A 14,666-nucleotide genomic window follows, 5' to 3' on the forward strand; every position below is an offset into this window, starting at 1 on the left:
GTATCAAATACTTATGTCATGCAATAAAATGCTAATTAATTACTTAAAATCATACAATGTGATTTTCTAGATTTTTGTTTTAGATTCCGTCTCTCACAGTTGAAGTGTACCTATGATAAAAATTACAGACCTCTACATGCTTTGTAAGTAGGAAAACCTGCGAAATCAGCAGTGTATCAAATACTTGTTCTCCCCACTGTACGTGACATGCCACAAGAGTTCTCTTCACAGTCCCCAAGTCCAGAACAGACTATGGGAGGCACACAATATTACATAGAGACATGACTACATGGAACTCTATTCCACATCAAGTAACTGATGCAAGCAGTAAAATTAGATTTTTTTAAAAACAGACTGGGACTGTGAAGCAACACAAACATTGGCACAGACACATGCATGCACACAGACAGATACGATAACATACGCACTATACATACACATGGATTTAGTACTGTAGATATGTGGTAGAGGTGGCGTAGGGGCCTGAGGGCACACAGTGTGTTGTGAAATCTGTGAATGTATTGTAATGTTTTAAAATTGTATAAACTTCCTTAATTTTGCTGGACCCCAGGAAGAGTAGCTACTGCTTTGGCAGCAGCTAATTGGGATCCATGATAAATACAAATACATTCAAAAACAAAAAGAGCTATCCAGAGAACCAACCAATTTTCAGTTTGCATTCAACCTTCAGGAGTCTCTTCCTGGAATTGAGGTTGGGTGGAACATAGATTTGTTCATCACTGGTATGTTTTAAAGCCCAGAGGCACTAGTGGAGCTGATGATGAGAGCGAGATAGTAACTGGTTGTGCCAGACAGGTACTTTTACTCTCTCTTACATGGAAAAACAAGAAGGAAGGTTTTGGGGGAATTTAGCAGGGAGGAATGTGTTAAGTACCTCTCGCCAAATGACTCTTTGCCTAAGAGACGTCAAAGTAAACTTCATGAGTAGCATTTGGATTAATCCATTGATTCCCTCACTATCAAGACACTAAGAAGGTGGTCAGGTGTAAATGGAGACCTTATCCGACAAGTGCTCCTGGAGAAAAAAGTATATGTCTCTGTCAGATGTAGTGCCAATGGAGATTCTAACAAGTGTGGTCTTGTCATCTAGCCATCTTAGTGTTGTCAGTCAACCATAGCAAAAAAATAAATGAAACATCTCTCTATGCCTAGAGCATAGAGCACTTTGTCGTAAATTCTGGCATCTTCTCACACCCCCAGGACACAAAGCAGATTACTGGGTTGTGTTCTGAGAAATTATTGCGTTGCAAAGGGTTGGGGCATGAGGAGAGGGATAGGCTGGGATAATATTTGTTAGAATTGTGTTTATAATGTGCACTGTGTCAACCCTCTGCCATCTGCAATTCTGATTAAACCTGGACACACAACCTACTACACTTGATTGACCTAAACCTTGAATACAATACAAAATTCTTGTCTGCAGGCCTATAAAATCCTTCTGATTTAGACATAACCCTAGAAATCTGGGTAGTGCCGAGGATGAGTCATCTCGCCCTGTAGGACGAGCATCAATAAAATATGAGAACCTGAGACCGGCAGAGAGGGAGAGAGGGTCTTACTCTGACCTCGCAAACTACGCCCCTCACTAAAGCCCTGGGGACCTGAGATGTGTCACATAGCTGCAACAGGTTATTAGTGGCACACACAAACGCATGCACGCACACACAAACACACATGCACACACGTATATACTAAACAAAGTATAAACACCTACACTCACACACTCTCACACATACACAATCTCTCTTTCTCACGCACACACATACTTGGTGAGGACACATGTCTAGGACAAAGGAGGGGGGAAACGACTGTGTCAGATGCTCAGTGAGCCTAGAGGGATAGTGGGCCGTCCCTCACATGCTGCCTGTACCAAATGTCTCAAGTACCTCTGCCACATTTGAGTTCTTGACACTTACCCAAAGGATATCAAGAGGAACGGTCCAAAATGGCGAAGGTGTCCTGTCTTCTGCTGACGGTGAGTACAAAACCAGCCTCGGTAAACGGTAAACACACACATTTTTACCTTCTAGTAATTTAGCAGACGCTCTTATCTAGAGAATGTGAGTGCATACTTTAAAAAAAATACTTTGTCATACTATATGTTGTACTGAAATGTAGATCACGGAAGTGTCATGTGGGTGCAGTATATCATAATATTAGTATGACACTGAGTTTTTTCTCTCTGAACACTGAAAGGTTATGAGTCCATCTAGCCTACCTTATAAACAATAGCACAAAATGGCTGCCAGGGGTTATGTAATTATGTTTAGTCAGAAACGGTAGAGAAAGCTAAACAAGCCACTCCCTTTTTCTGATTGGGGCTGAGTCACTCTGGTCTTCTTAAGTATTGCCCCCGACCTGCAGAGGCATCTCAATGGCTATATTTTTTATTAAAGTAAAAAAATGAATTAAAGGGTGGCGCAGCAGTCTAAGGCACTGCATCGCAGTACTTGAGGCGTCACTACAGACCCGGGTTCGATCCCAAACTGTGTCACAACTGGCCATGACCAGGAGTCCCACATTTGGCTCAGTGTTGTTAGGGTAGGGTTTGGCTGGGGGGGCTTTACTTGGCTATCGGGCTCTTGTGGCAGGCCAGGCGCCTGCAGGCTGACTTCAGTCATCAGATGAACAATGTTTCCTCTGACACATTGATTCTGCTGGCTTCTGGGTTAAGCGGGCAGGTGTTAAAAAGTGTGGTTCGGCAGGTCATGTTTCGGAGGACGCATGACTCGACCTTTGCTTCTCCGAGCATGTTGGGGAGTTGCAGTGATGAGACAAGAATATAATTGCATATCACGAAATTTGGGAGAAAAAAGTGGTAAAAATAAACTGGCTCATTTATTCAAAAATAATCCAATAATTATTAGCATTCCTTATAATTATTGCATCATTTATCGGGTATCATTGGTCTTCAAGCTTTTCTTCTTTTGTGGTCTCTAACAAATATATTTTTATGTATTATACATGTCAATTGGCTGCAGTGATCCCAACTCAATTGTTATAAACCTCACCTTGCGTTCAACAAAAACAGCTTTGGACTTAAATAAATGAATGATATGTACCCATTGATAACTTAACAATGTTGTACCCCATCTGAACTAAAAATATAAGCTTGTTTTACTCCAATGTTTGCAAACAAAGTAAGTGTAAAACAACCAAAACATAGTTAAAACTCTCATTTTTATATCATGGAGTCCTTGCATCCGTAGCTCTGTCTATGAATTTGAGAGTGGTTACATTTCTACAGTCCCATCCCTCAGCTTTTTACCGAAACGGGCAGGAGAACGCTTTGTTATTTTTTCTACTGCTGATAGCTGCTTTAAATCATCATATAACACACCCCATTGAGTTCTAAAGCCTGACTCTGAATAAACATACTTTAAGTTGTTCATTTGTGCTGCACATTTTCAATTTGACCATCCCTTTACCAAGTCTACCAACCCAAGGTGACTATCCCTTAGTGGGTCTTCAAGTTTTTATATATTTTTTTATTTGATGTCTATAAAAACATTTCTATGAAATGTTTGGTGTCCCATGACACATATGTATGGAATGCAACTTTGCATGGCATATTTTCTGTGCTGTAAACAAAGTGAAGGTGTCTCGTGCCTTGTTGCTCTCTGTTTGCTGTGGTACACTGCCTGGAATCTAATAGGGTTCTTCGGCTGTCCCCATCGAAGAACCCTTTAAAGAACCCTTTTGGTTCCAGGTAGATCTCACAGAGGTTTCTACATGGAACCTAAAGGTGTTTTACCTGGAACCAAAAAGGGTTCTAATCTTGAACCAAAAATAGTTGTTGTATAGAGCCCCAAAGTTAAGGTATTATAATACCCATAAAAAAGGTTCCAATCGCTATATTCATTTTTCCCAAATTAGCATTTAATTTTTTTTTTTTTTTTGGGGGGGGGGGGGGTAAATACAGGCGAATATATTGATAAAAGCCACCTTGTCCAGGAGCTAGTTACATGGTTATCAAAATGTCACGCCAGGGTAAGCCTACATGAAAACACATGTTTCTAAAAACTCCAATGGGAAGAATGTATGGTGGAAAAACAATTGGAACCATTTTCCTGTTTGACTGCTAGGTTATATGGGTATTATGAATCATACTGTGGTACTCTATGGGGACAGCCAAAGAACCCTTTTATCCAAGAGTGTATAAGATAAAATGTATGTAGTTTCATTACCATTTGGCGGTTATGCCCTCACCCGTCTGTGTGGTCGGCTGTAAATAACCTCACCCACTATATACTTATAACTGATTGGTTTGGTTCTGCCCACTATAGTGCTGTCCGGTTAGAACATGATGTTGAGGCCCATACTGAACACTTGGTCAACACCACATGCTCTCACACACACACACACACACACACACACACACACACACACACACACACACACGTTTCTATTTGAGGATGTTTATATGATTGTGGTAATCCGAATGACTTGGAATCGTATTGCTGTTGTTCTATAAGACAAAGATATGCACACATGTAAACAGTACTAGTTAAGGTTTATAACTATACAATATACATATACACTACCGTTCAAAAGTTTGGGTTCACTTAGGAATGTCCTTGTTTTTGAAAGAAAATCACATATTTTTGTCCATTAAAATAACATAAAATTGATCAGAAATACAGTGTAGACATTGTTAATACTGTATTTGGAAATGGCAGATTTTTTATGGAATATCTACATAGACGTACAGAGGCCCATTATGAGCAACCATCACTCATGTGTTCCAATAACACGTTGTGTTAGCTAATCCAAGTTTGTCATTTTAAAAAGGCTAATTTATCATTGGAAAACCCAGCTGAAAACTGTTGTTCTGATTAAAGAAGCAATACAACTGGCCTTCTTTAGACTAGTTGAGTATCTGGAGCATCTATCAAGTATCCAAGTAAGACCCAAGTGCAGACCGTGTTGAAGTAACTATGTTTTTGCAGCAAACAAAGGCAAGGGTACAGGGCGGCAGGCAGGCTCAGGGGCAGGGGCAGGCAGAGTGGTCAGGAGGGCGGGTTCAGGGTCAGGACGGATAAGGGTAAAAAAAACAGGGGGACGAAAAAGAAAGGCTGGGAAAAGACAGGAGTTGACAGGACAAAGCACTGGTAAGCTTGACAAACAAGATGAACAGGCAACAGACAAACAAAAAACACAGGTGTCAGTACACAGGGGATAATGGGGAAGATGGGGGTGGTGGACACCTGGAGGTGGTGGACACAAGCACAAAGACCAGCGAAACAGATCAGGGCGTGACAGTACCCCCCCCCCCCCCCCCCCTTCCCCTCTAGGGGCGCCACCTGGCATCCTACCTGGGCGCATACCTGGTTGATAGGGGTTCCGGCAGAAGTCGGCGATGAAGGCTGGGTCCAGGATGTACCTAGCGGGGACCCAGCACCTCTCCTCCTGGCCATAACCCTCCCAGTCAACCAGGTACTGAAAACCCCTGCCCTGTGGTCGAACCCTTAGGATGCGTCTCCGGATGGCCGGATGGCCACTCATGACACGGGGAGGAGGGGTGGGCCTGGAAATGGAAGACAAAGGACTGTGAGACACGGGCTTAATACAGGATACATGAAAGGTGGGGTATATACGAAGGTTACGGGGCAACAGAAGATGAACAGCAGAGGGACTAATAATTCTAGAGATGGGAAATGGGCCAATAAACCGGGGAGAGAGCTTGCGGGATTCCACCAGGAGGGGCAGATCCCGAGTGAATAACCATACCTTCTGCCCGTAACGATATGAGCCGAGATGTTACCGGCGATCCGCTTGTCATCAATACCTGGAGGTGGTCTTGAGGAAGACTGACCAGGGCAGCGGCGGACAAACATCTGGGCAGAAGGTATGCCGACCTCCTCATCCTGCTCAGGGAAGAGCGGGGGCTGATACCCCAGGGAACACTCAAACAGTGATAGGCCCGTGGCAGAGCAGGAAAGGGTGTTGCGGGCGTATTCCACCGAGACCAGCTGCTGGCTCCAGATGGTGGGGTTGGCGGAGACCAGGCAGAGCAGGGAGGTTTCCAGGTCCTGGTCGGCTCACTCCGACTGGCCGTTGGACTGCTGGTGGAACCCGTAGGATAGGCTGGCCGACAACCCAATGAGGGTGCATAACTCCTTCCAGAACTGGTACGAGAACTGAGGACCCCGGTCGGAGACCATGTCCAGGGGCAGTCCATGGATCCGGAAGACATGCTGCACCATGACCTGGGCCGTCTCCTTGGCAGAGGGTAGTTTGGGGAGAGGAATGAAGTGGGCGGCTTTTGAGAACTGATCCACCAAGGTCAGGATGGCAGTGTTGTCATCAGACGATGTTAGACCCGTGACAAAGTTCAGGGAGATGTGGGAACAGGGATGGTGGGGGACAAGCAGAGGTTGGAGGAGACCAGCCAGAGCTTGCCGAGTAGTCTTGTTCTGTGCACAAACTGTGCAAGCGGCGACGAATGCAGAAACGTCCGGCATCATGGTAGGCCAGGGTCCAGGTCCGACGGGCGCCCAGGTGGCAGACCAGCCTGGAGGAGTGGGCCCACTCCAGGACCGCGGAGCGGACTGTGTCAGGAACCAACATCCGTTTTTTTACTGCGAATGCTGCGCCTCATGGACCTGCTTCCCTATTCCCCAGCTGAGTGCCGTCGCCAGGCAGGAGGTGGGAAGGATGGTCTCGGGTTCCGAGGTAGTAGTCTTGGGGCTGTAGCGGCGGAACAGGGTATCCGTCTTGACATTCTTGGATCCTGGCGGTACGAGAGGGAAAAGTTTAACCGTGTGAACAGCAGGGCTCATCTGGCTTGCCTGGAGTTGAGGCTCTTGGCAGTGCGGAGATACTCCAGGTACTTGTGGTCAGTCCACATGATGTTCTGCCCCCTCCAGCCAGTGCATCCATTCCTCCAACGCCATCTTTACCGTGAGAAGCTCCTCATTCCCCACATCGTAGTTTCTTTCCATGGAGTTGAGGCGATGGGAGAAGGATCTTGAAGTCGAGGGCAGCCCCCACTCCGACGTCCGAAGCATCGGCTTCCACCAAGATGGGTCCGGATGAACCAGGATGGGAGATGTGGTGATGCGTTGTTTGAGATCCCGGAATGCTGGAGACCACGTGAACGGAACATTGGGCGAGGTGGGTGCTGGCGGGGGAAGCCAGGGTGCTGTAACCCCACATAAAGCCTCGATAGAAATTAGCGAACCCCAGGAAACATTGCAGCTGCACCCTGGATGTAGGTTGAGGCCAATCCATCACAGCTCTTACCTTCCCGGGATCCATCTGGACACTCCCAGCCAAATTGATGTAACCCAGAAAGGGGATGGTGAAGCGATGGAACTCGCACTTCTCCCCTACACAAACAGCTGATTCTCCAGAAGGTGTTCAAGGACCTGCCGGACACGGAGCACGTGTTCTTGAGGGGAGCAGGAGAAGACAAGGACGTCATCAATGTAGATGAAGACGAACCAGTTCATCATGTCAAAGAGAACATCATTCACCAGAGCCTGGAAGACAGCAGGGTGTTGGTGAGGCCAAAGGGCATGACCAGATACTCGTAGTGGCCACTGGCCGTGTTGTCTTCCACTCATCCACCTCTCGTATCCACACCAGGTGGTAGGCATTCCGTAGATCCGAAGGCTAAGGAGATGAGTGGTAGAGGTACTAGCCTGTACCCCTGCACAATGACTCGGTACTGGTGCCCCCTGTTTATAGACTCGTCATTGTTATTCTTATTGTGTTAATTAAGGGGATAATGGGAAAGATGGGTGACACCTGGAGGGGGGTGGAGACAAGCGCTGGCCTTCTAGGCAGAGTTGCAAAGAAAAGCCATATCTCAGACTGGCTAATAAAAATAAAATATTAAGATAGGCAAAATAACACAACCACTGGACACTCTGCCTAGAAGGCCAGCATCCCGGAGTCGCCGCTTCACTGTTGACGTTGAGACTGGTGTTTGCGGGTACTATTACATGAAGCTGCCAGTTGAGGACTTGTGAGGTGTCTGTCCTCTTTCTATTCTGGTTAGAGCCCATTTGTACTGTTCTGTGAAGGGAGTAGTACACAGCGTTATACGAGATCCTCAGTTTCTTAGCAATTTCTCGAATGGAATAGCCTTCATGTCACGTTCGTCGTATTGATGAGACCAAGGCGCAGCGTGATATGAATACATACTTATTTTAATAAAGAAGTAACACTAAACAAACTAACAAAACGACTGTTAAGCTATATAAACCGAGTGCTGACAGGCAACTACACGTAGACAATAATCCACAAAACCAAACTGGAAAATGGCAACCTAAATAGGATCCCCAATCAGAGACAACGATAAACAGCTGTCTCTGATTGGGAACCAATTCAGGCCACCATAGACCTATAATAAACCTAGACTAACAAAAAAACATAGACAGGACAAACAAGCATACCCACCCTCTTCACATCCTGACCTGACCAAAATAATACATAAAACATAGAAAACTAAGGTCAGGGCGTGACACTTCATTTCTCAGGACAAGAATAGACTGACGAGTCTCAGAAGGAAGTTCTTTGTTTCTGGCCATTTTGAGCCTGTAATAGAACCCACGAATGCTGATGCTCCAGATACTCAACTAGTCTTAACAAGGCCAGTTGTATTGCTTATTTAATCAGAACAACAGTTTTCAGCTGTGCTAACATAATTGCAAAAAGGTTTTCTGATGATCAATTAGTCTTTTAAAATTATAAACTTGGATTAGCTAACACAATGTGCCATCGGAACACAGGAGTGACGGTTGCTGATAATGGGCCTCTGTATGCATATGTAGATATTCCATTTAAAAAATCAGCTGTTTCCAGCTTCAATAGTCATTTACAACATTAACAATGTCTACACCGTATTTCTGATCAGTTTGATGTTATTTTAACGGACATAAATGTTGCTTTTCTTTAAAAAACAAGGACATTTCTAAGTGACCCCAAACTTTTGAACGGTAGTGTATGTGCATGTATAAATGGCAAATGGCATTATATGTAAAACATGTCTTTAAAGGGTTATAAACATTAGCATCAATATAAACATACACTTAAACATTCAGTTCTTGGAGGGAGAGCGAAACTAATTACTTAGATTGACAAAGGGTCAAGATTTATTGCACCCTCTTCTCCAGCCTTGTGTGAGAATCTGCCAGGCTGAGACCATATCCGATCTGGCCTGGCGCCACAAGGTCGTAAATTAATCTGTGCATGCTAAAGAGCTGTCTGGGATGACTCTAGAAGCTTACGCATGGCAGCGCAATAAAACACCTTAATAAGGCCACTATGGAAAACGCTGTGTTAGCGTTTGCATGCAATACATCATTTACCAATACATCTAAATAAAAAATAAAACCACTTCTGCAAAAGTACTTGTGCAACCAATGCAATAATAACACTTATGGCAGTACGGAATAATACTACATACGATAAACAGTACGCAAAGCAGTATTGGCAACTCCAACATCAAAGAATACTAACAGCCATACAGTAGGACATATGGCTGAAACTTATCAAAGTAACATGAAGTGAATGACTTATTATTACACAGCATGTAAAATCCCCAATAAAATTCAGACATTTGTGTTACTGTCGACAATATTAAGTCCTCCGAAACATGCTCCTTCTCCCTTCGGACTACGATAACACTCTGACCTGAGTGGGCCGGTGCAGTGGGAAGGTGCAGTGTCCAGATGAGCATTTCCAAGTGTTCTGATTGGTTGGGAATGGCAGGGCTATGATCGGTGAGGAATAACTTAGATAGGTTAAATAAAGGTGAAATAAAATTACATTTAAAAAAAAAAAGTAGGCTGAGCAGCCAAACTAACGGGACAGGACTTAAGAGAAACTGAAGGGACCTTGAGGGGAAGTTAGGTAGAGGAGACGAGCAGGGTGGCCTTTTTTTATAGTTAGTTACAGTGTTCAGTTAATTGCGCAATGTGTTTGTATTGCAACTTTCTGGCATGTGAGACTAATACAGACAATACACAGAATGGCAATGTCCTCTATCTTACACGGCTCCATACAATCATCCCCTGCTGCATATAATGTACTTCCCACCATCAACATTACTCATCATGCACACACACACACACGCACGCCACTATACAGTACATCCAAACTCTCCCACTATCATGATGGCTTCCACAGGTCTGTCACCTGCAATGATTCATACCTTCATCTTTATGTATTTTTTACTACACACACCTGTGAATATATCCTCTCTAATTGCATATTTGCACCCTTCTATCATCAGGTCTCCATGACGGTTGCATTAGCACTGGCACATGACACTGGCAACTATACACTGAACAAGCGGGAAAAGAGGGTATGTCATGGGTATTTCCAGAAATTAAAATACATTTGAGTTTAAAAACACAGGTACAATGACCCTCTCCCCCTCACCTTCTCTGATTTCCTGAAGGAGCTGCTGCTGCGTTCCAAAAGAAGGTGGGTCCTATCCACAATTGAGCTAGTGGAGGAGGACCCTGGACCTTTCCCTAAATTCGCCACACAGGTAAAATCATTCATACAGCAACAAACAAGACAAATCTGTCTACACATGCTACCTCAGTAAAGGTAGAAAACCACTGGGCTCATAAGTAGTATATAATCATTCAAGAGAAGAACAGTTCCAACAGAACTCTGTAGTGAGCTTTACTGTGAACCCTCTACCGCCCTGAAAACTGGTCATCTTTCCAGATGTTCAACGATAAAACGGCTCTTTTCAAAAGTCATCAGTTCCGTTTATCTGGAACTGGAGTGACCGAGGAACCGGTGGACGTGTTCTCCATCGACGACGAGGATGGAGTGGTGTACGTACACAAGCCTATCGACAGGGAGACATACCCCTTCTTTCATGTAAGCATCAAACGACAAAGACAGACGGATGGACAGACAGACAAACGGAATACCTTAACATAGCAGTAATATATTATTTCCCACAGATTATGTTTGACATCATTGACAAGGAGACTGGTGAGCTTGTGGACAAGACTCTGACGTTCGACGTGGCGATTACGGACATCAATGACAACGCCCCTTACTTTGAGCACCCTGTCATGAAAGCCAGTGTAAAAGAGAACATGCCAGAGGGTCAGTACACACAAAGGCTGTAAATCATGTGCCTGTATATAAGCCTTGTACAAAGTATTATTTAACTAGACTGTTCGCCCAAGAACCAAGCAGTTGTTGCGTTCGGCTGAGAAATCAAGTGGCAAGTGGCTGCTCTTTCTTGATCATAGAGAACATGTAAAGGGGAACTCATTTCCCCTCTTCTCCTCCTCCTATTCCTGTTTTTCCTTCTCACCTTTCACTCTCCTCCTTCCTTCCCTCCCCCCCTCCCTGTATCAGGGTATCTGCCAGTGCCTCTGACAGCCAGGGACATGGATCAGGTGAACACACAGAACTCCAACATCAGTGTAAGGGTGTTGTCTCAGGAGCCAGCCGAGCCCAAGATCAACCTGAAGCAGGTGGAGGGCACCAAGATGAGCCAGCTCACCTTCACCGGCTGCTTTGACTATGACGTAAGGCTCCACTATGACACACACATCATTACATACAGCATGTGCAAACACACACAATTGACGCACAAACTCTCTCACACACACACACAGTCAATAACTTTATGTAAAATGGTGGATCAATATTTCATTTATTTTGTTGTTCACATAGAAAGTAAAGATGTATAAAGTGGTTGTTGAAGCTCGGGATCATGGGATACCAGCCCTGTCCTCAACTGCAGTGGTCAACCTCCACATAATGGACTCCAACACTCACCAGCCAGTGTTCAAAGACAAGACCGTAAGTTCCAAGTTGATTGATTGACTGGTTGATTGATTGGTTCAATGATTTGTTGGTTGATTGGTTGTTTGATCAATTGAACAATTGATCGATTGATTGAAAAAGTCTTTATTGATTTTTGAAGCACAAATACTTACTTTACCGTCTTTCTTTGCAGTACAATACTCACATGATGGAGATGGAATCCAATAAAGAGATACTCCGAGTGGCTGTGACTGATGCAGACACCCCCAACACCCCCGCATGGCGAGCCGTTTACTCCATTGTGAAGGGGAACGAGGAAGGAAACTATAAGATCGAGACCGACCCCAAGACCAACGAGGGTATACTGACTGTCATCAAGGTGAGTCTGTTTGACCTTATGCCCTTACATGAGTAGGCCAACAATGTCCTGAGCATGAACATTACTTAGTCGGTCCCTCCAGGATTTCGCTGAGTTTTTTGTGATACGGTAGTTGCATTCCAAAATGCTTGATTTTGCTGCTGCAATAAATTTGAAAAAGGCACGAAAATGTGCTGACAAGGGAAAACATTTTTGTTACTTGATTGATCCATTTTATATAACAAAAGCTCAGTAATTGGTTAGAATTGCGAGCCCTCTTTTTGTAGTGTTGTGATTGAACAGTTATTGTGATGATTTGACTGTTTGTGCATTTCTCTCAGGGGAAGGATTTTGAGAAGACAACGTTGACCAATGTGCAGATCGCCGTGGAGAACGAGGAGCCTTTGTTTGTGTGCAGCTCCGGCGGGGCCGTGTCCCATGGTAAAACCCTGACTGTGCCCCCCCAGACAGTCAACGTGACTGTGAAGGTGATTGACGTGAACGACCCCCCGGTGTTTGACAATAAAGTGACAAACGTGTATGGAATGGAAGAGCAGGAGGTGGGAAAGGTGCTGTACAAACCCAAAGTCACCGACGTTGACTCAGATGTGGAAAAAATCAGGTGGGTGGCATAACATGTTATGCCTCAGAAACATCATAATGATTCTTCATTCACCTAGGTTGTGATATTGATTCCCGCAACTTACAATATATATACAAAAGTTTGAGGACACCTCTTTAAATTAGTGGATTCGACTATTTCAGCCACACCCGTGGCAGACTGGTGTATACAATTGAGCACACAGCCATGCAATCTCCATAGACAAACACTGGCAGTAGAATGGCCTTACTGAAGAGCTGCCCCGGCACTGTAAGTGCTGTTATTGTGAAGTGGAATTGTCAAGGAGCAACAACCGCTCAGCCACAAAGTGGTAGGCCACAAAAGCTCACAGAACGGGACCACCGAGTGCTGAAGCGTGTAGCGCATAAAAATCATCTGTTCTTGGTTGTGGCACTCACTACCGAGTTCCAAACTGCCTCTGGAAGCAATGTCAGCACAAGAACAGTTGGTCGCGAGCTTCATGAAAGTGGTTTCCATGGCCGAGCTGCCGCACATAAGCCTAAGATCACAATGCCAAGCATCGGCTGGAGTGTTGTAAAGCTCACCTCCATTGGCGCTATGGAAACGCTCTCTCTTCACCATCTGGCAGTCCAACAGACAAATCTGGGTTTGGCGGATTCCAGGAGAATGCTACCTGCCCCAATGCGTAGTGCAAACTGTATCGTTTGGTGGAGGATAATAATGGCCTGGGACTGTTTTTCATGATTTGGGTTAGGCCCCTTAGTTCCAGTGAAGGGAAATCTTAACGCTACAGCAAACAATGACATTCTAGACGATTCTGTGCTTCCAACTTTGAGGCAAAAGTTTGGGGAAGGCCCTTTCCTGTTTCAGCATGACAACACCCCCATGCACAAAGTGTGGTCCATACAGAAATGGTTTGTTGAGATCGGTGTGGAAGAACTTGACTTGTAAGCACAGAGCCCTGACCTCAACCCCATCAAACATCTTTTGGGAGTAAATAAAACCTTGACTGCGAGCCAGGCCTAAACACCCAACATAAGTGCCGACCTCACTAATGAGCTCACTAATAATGCTCTTGTGGCTGAATGGAAGCAAGTCCCCGCAGCAGTGTTCCAACATTTAGTGGAAAGCCTTGCCAGAAGAGTGGAGACTGCTGCTATAACAAAGGGGAACCAAATCCATATTTATGCCCATGATTTTGGAATGAGATGTTTGACGAGCAGGAGTCCACATACTTTTGGTCATGTAGTGTCTATTGAAATTGTGTGTTCACATTCAGCATCTGCACATTATTTGAAGCCTTTGTGTAAGTTGGTTTCACCATTATTACTTATGGCAGTAAGGAAAAGCCATGTGTTGACCTGTCTGCCTGTCTGCCTGCCTGCCTGTCTGTCTGTCTGTCTGTCTGTCTGTCTGTCTGTCTGTTTGTCCGTCCGTCTGTCTGTCTGTCTGTCCTCTCCATGTCCTGACCAGGTATGAGTTAGTTGAGGACCCAGCAGGCTGGTTCACCATAGACCCCAAGACAGGAGAGGTTACTACAGTGAAGAAGATGGACCGGGAGTCACCTTACGTCGACAAAGACAACATCTACACTATTCTAATCCAAGCCATAGACGACGGTTAGTGTGTAGTGTGTATGTGTGCATGTGTTTGTGTGTATGCTTGCATGCAGCTGTGTGTATGTACAGTTGAAGTCGGAAGTTGACATACACTTAGGTTGGAGTCATTAAAACTCGTTTTTCAACCACTCTCTCGTTTTTCAACCACACAAACTATAGTTTTGGCAAGTCGGTTAGAACATCTACTTTGTGCTTGACACAAGTCATTTTTCCAACAATTGTTTACAGATCAGATTATTTCACTTATAAATCACTGTATCACAATTCTAGTGGGTCAGAAGTTTACATACACTAAGTTGACTGTGCCTTAAAACAGCTTGGAAGATTCCAG

The 14,666-nt window shown here is 44.7% G+C and overlaps 1 protein-coding gene across 1 annotated transcript in view; it reads left to right on the plus strand.

Annotated features, from left to right (window-relative positions):
• Positions 1-1,749: 1,749 nt before the first annotated feature.
• LOC139416276 (cadherin-like protein 26) overlaps positions 1,750-14,666 on the plus strand; it is a 40,319-nt gene continuing 27,402 nt past the window's right edge. The window contains exons 1-10 of the mRNA XM_071164739.1: positions 1,750-1,996; positions 10,265-10,336; positions 10,433-10,525; positions 10,711-10,869; positions 10,956-11,103; positions 11,362-11,534; positions 11,683-11,811; positions 11,969-12,154; positions 12,475-12,755; positions 14,190-14,335. Coding sequence (XP_071020840.1) covers positions 1,967-1,996; positions 10,265-10,336; positions 10,433-10,525; positions 10,711-10,869; positions 10,956-11,103; positions 11,362-11,534; positions 11,683-11,811; positions 11,969-12,154; positions 12,475-12,755; positions 14,190-14,335 — 1,417 coding nt within the window. The 5' untranslated portion in view covers positions 1,750-1,966. The remainder of the gene's footprint in view (positions 1,997-10,264; positions 10,337-10,432; positions 10,526-10,710; positions 10,870-10,955; positions 11,104-11,361; positions 11,535-11,682; positions 11,812-11,968; positions 12,155-12,474; positions 12,756-14,189; positions 14,336-14,666) is intronic.

This window comes from Oncorhynchus clarkii, chromosome 9 (genome assembly GCF_045791955.1).
Source record: "Oncorhynchus clarkii lewisi isolate Uvic-CL-2024 chromosome 9, UVic_Ocla_1.0, whole genome shotgun sequence".
Lineage (NCBI taxonomy): Eukaryota > Metazoa > Chordata > Actinopteri > Salmoniformes > Salmonidae > Oncorhynchus > Oncorhynchus clarkii.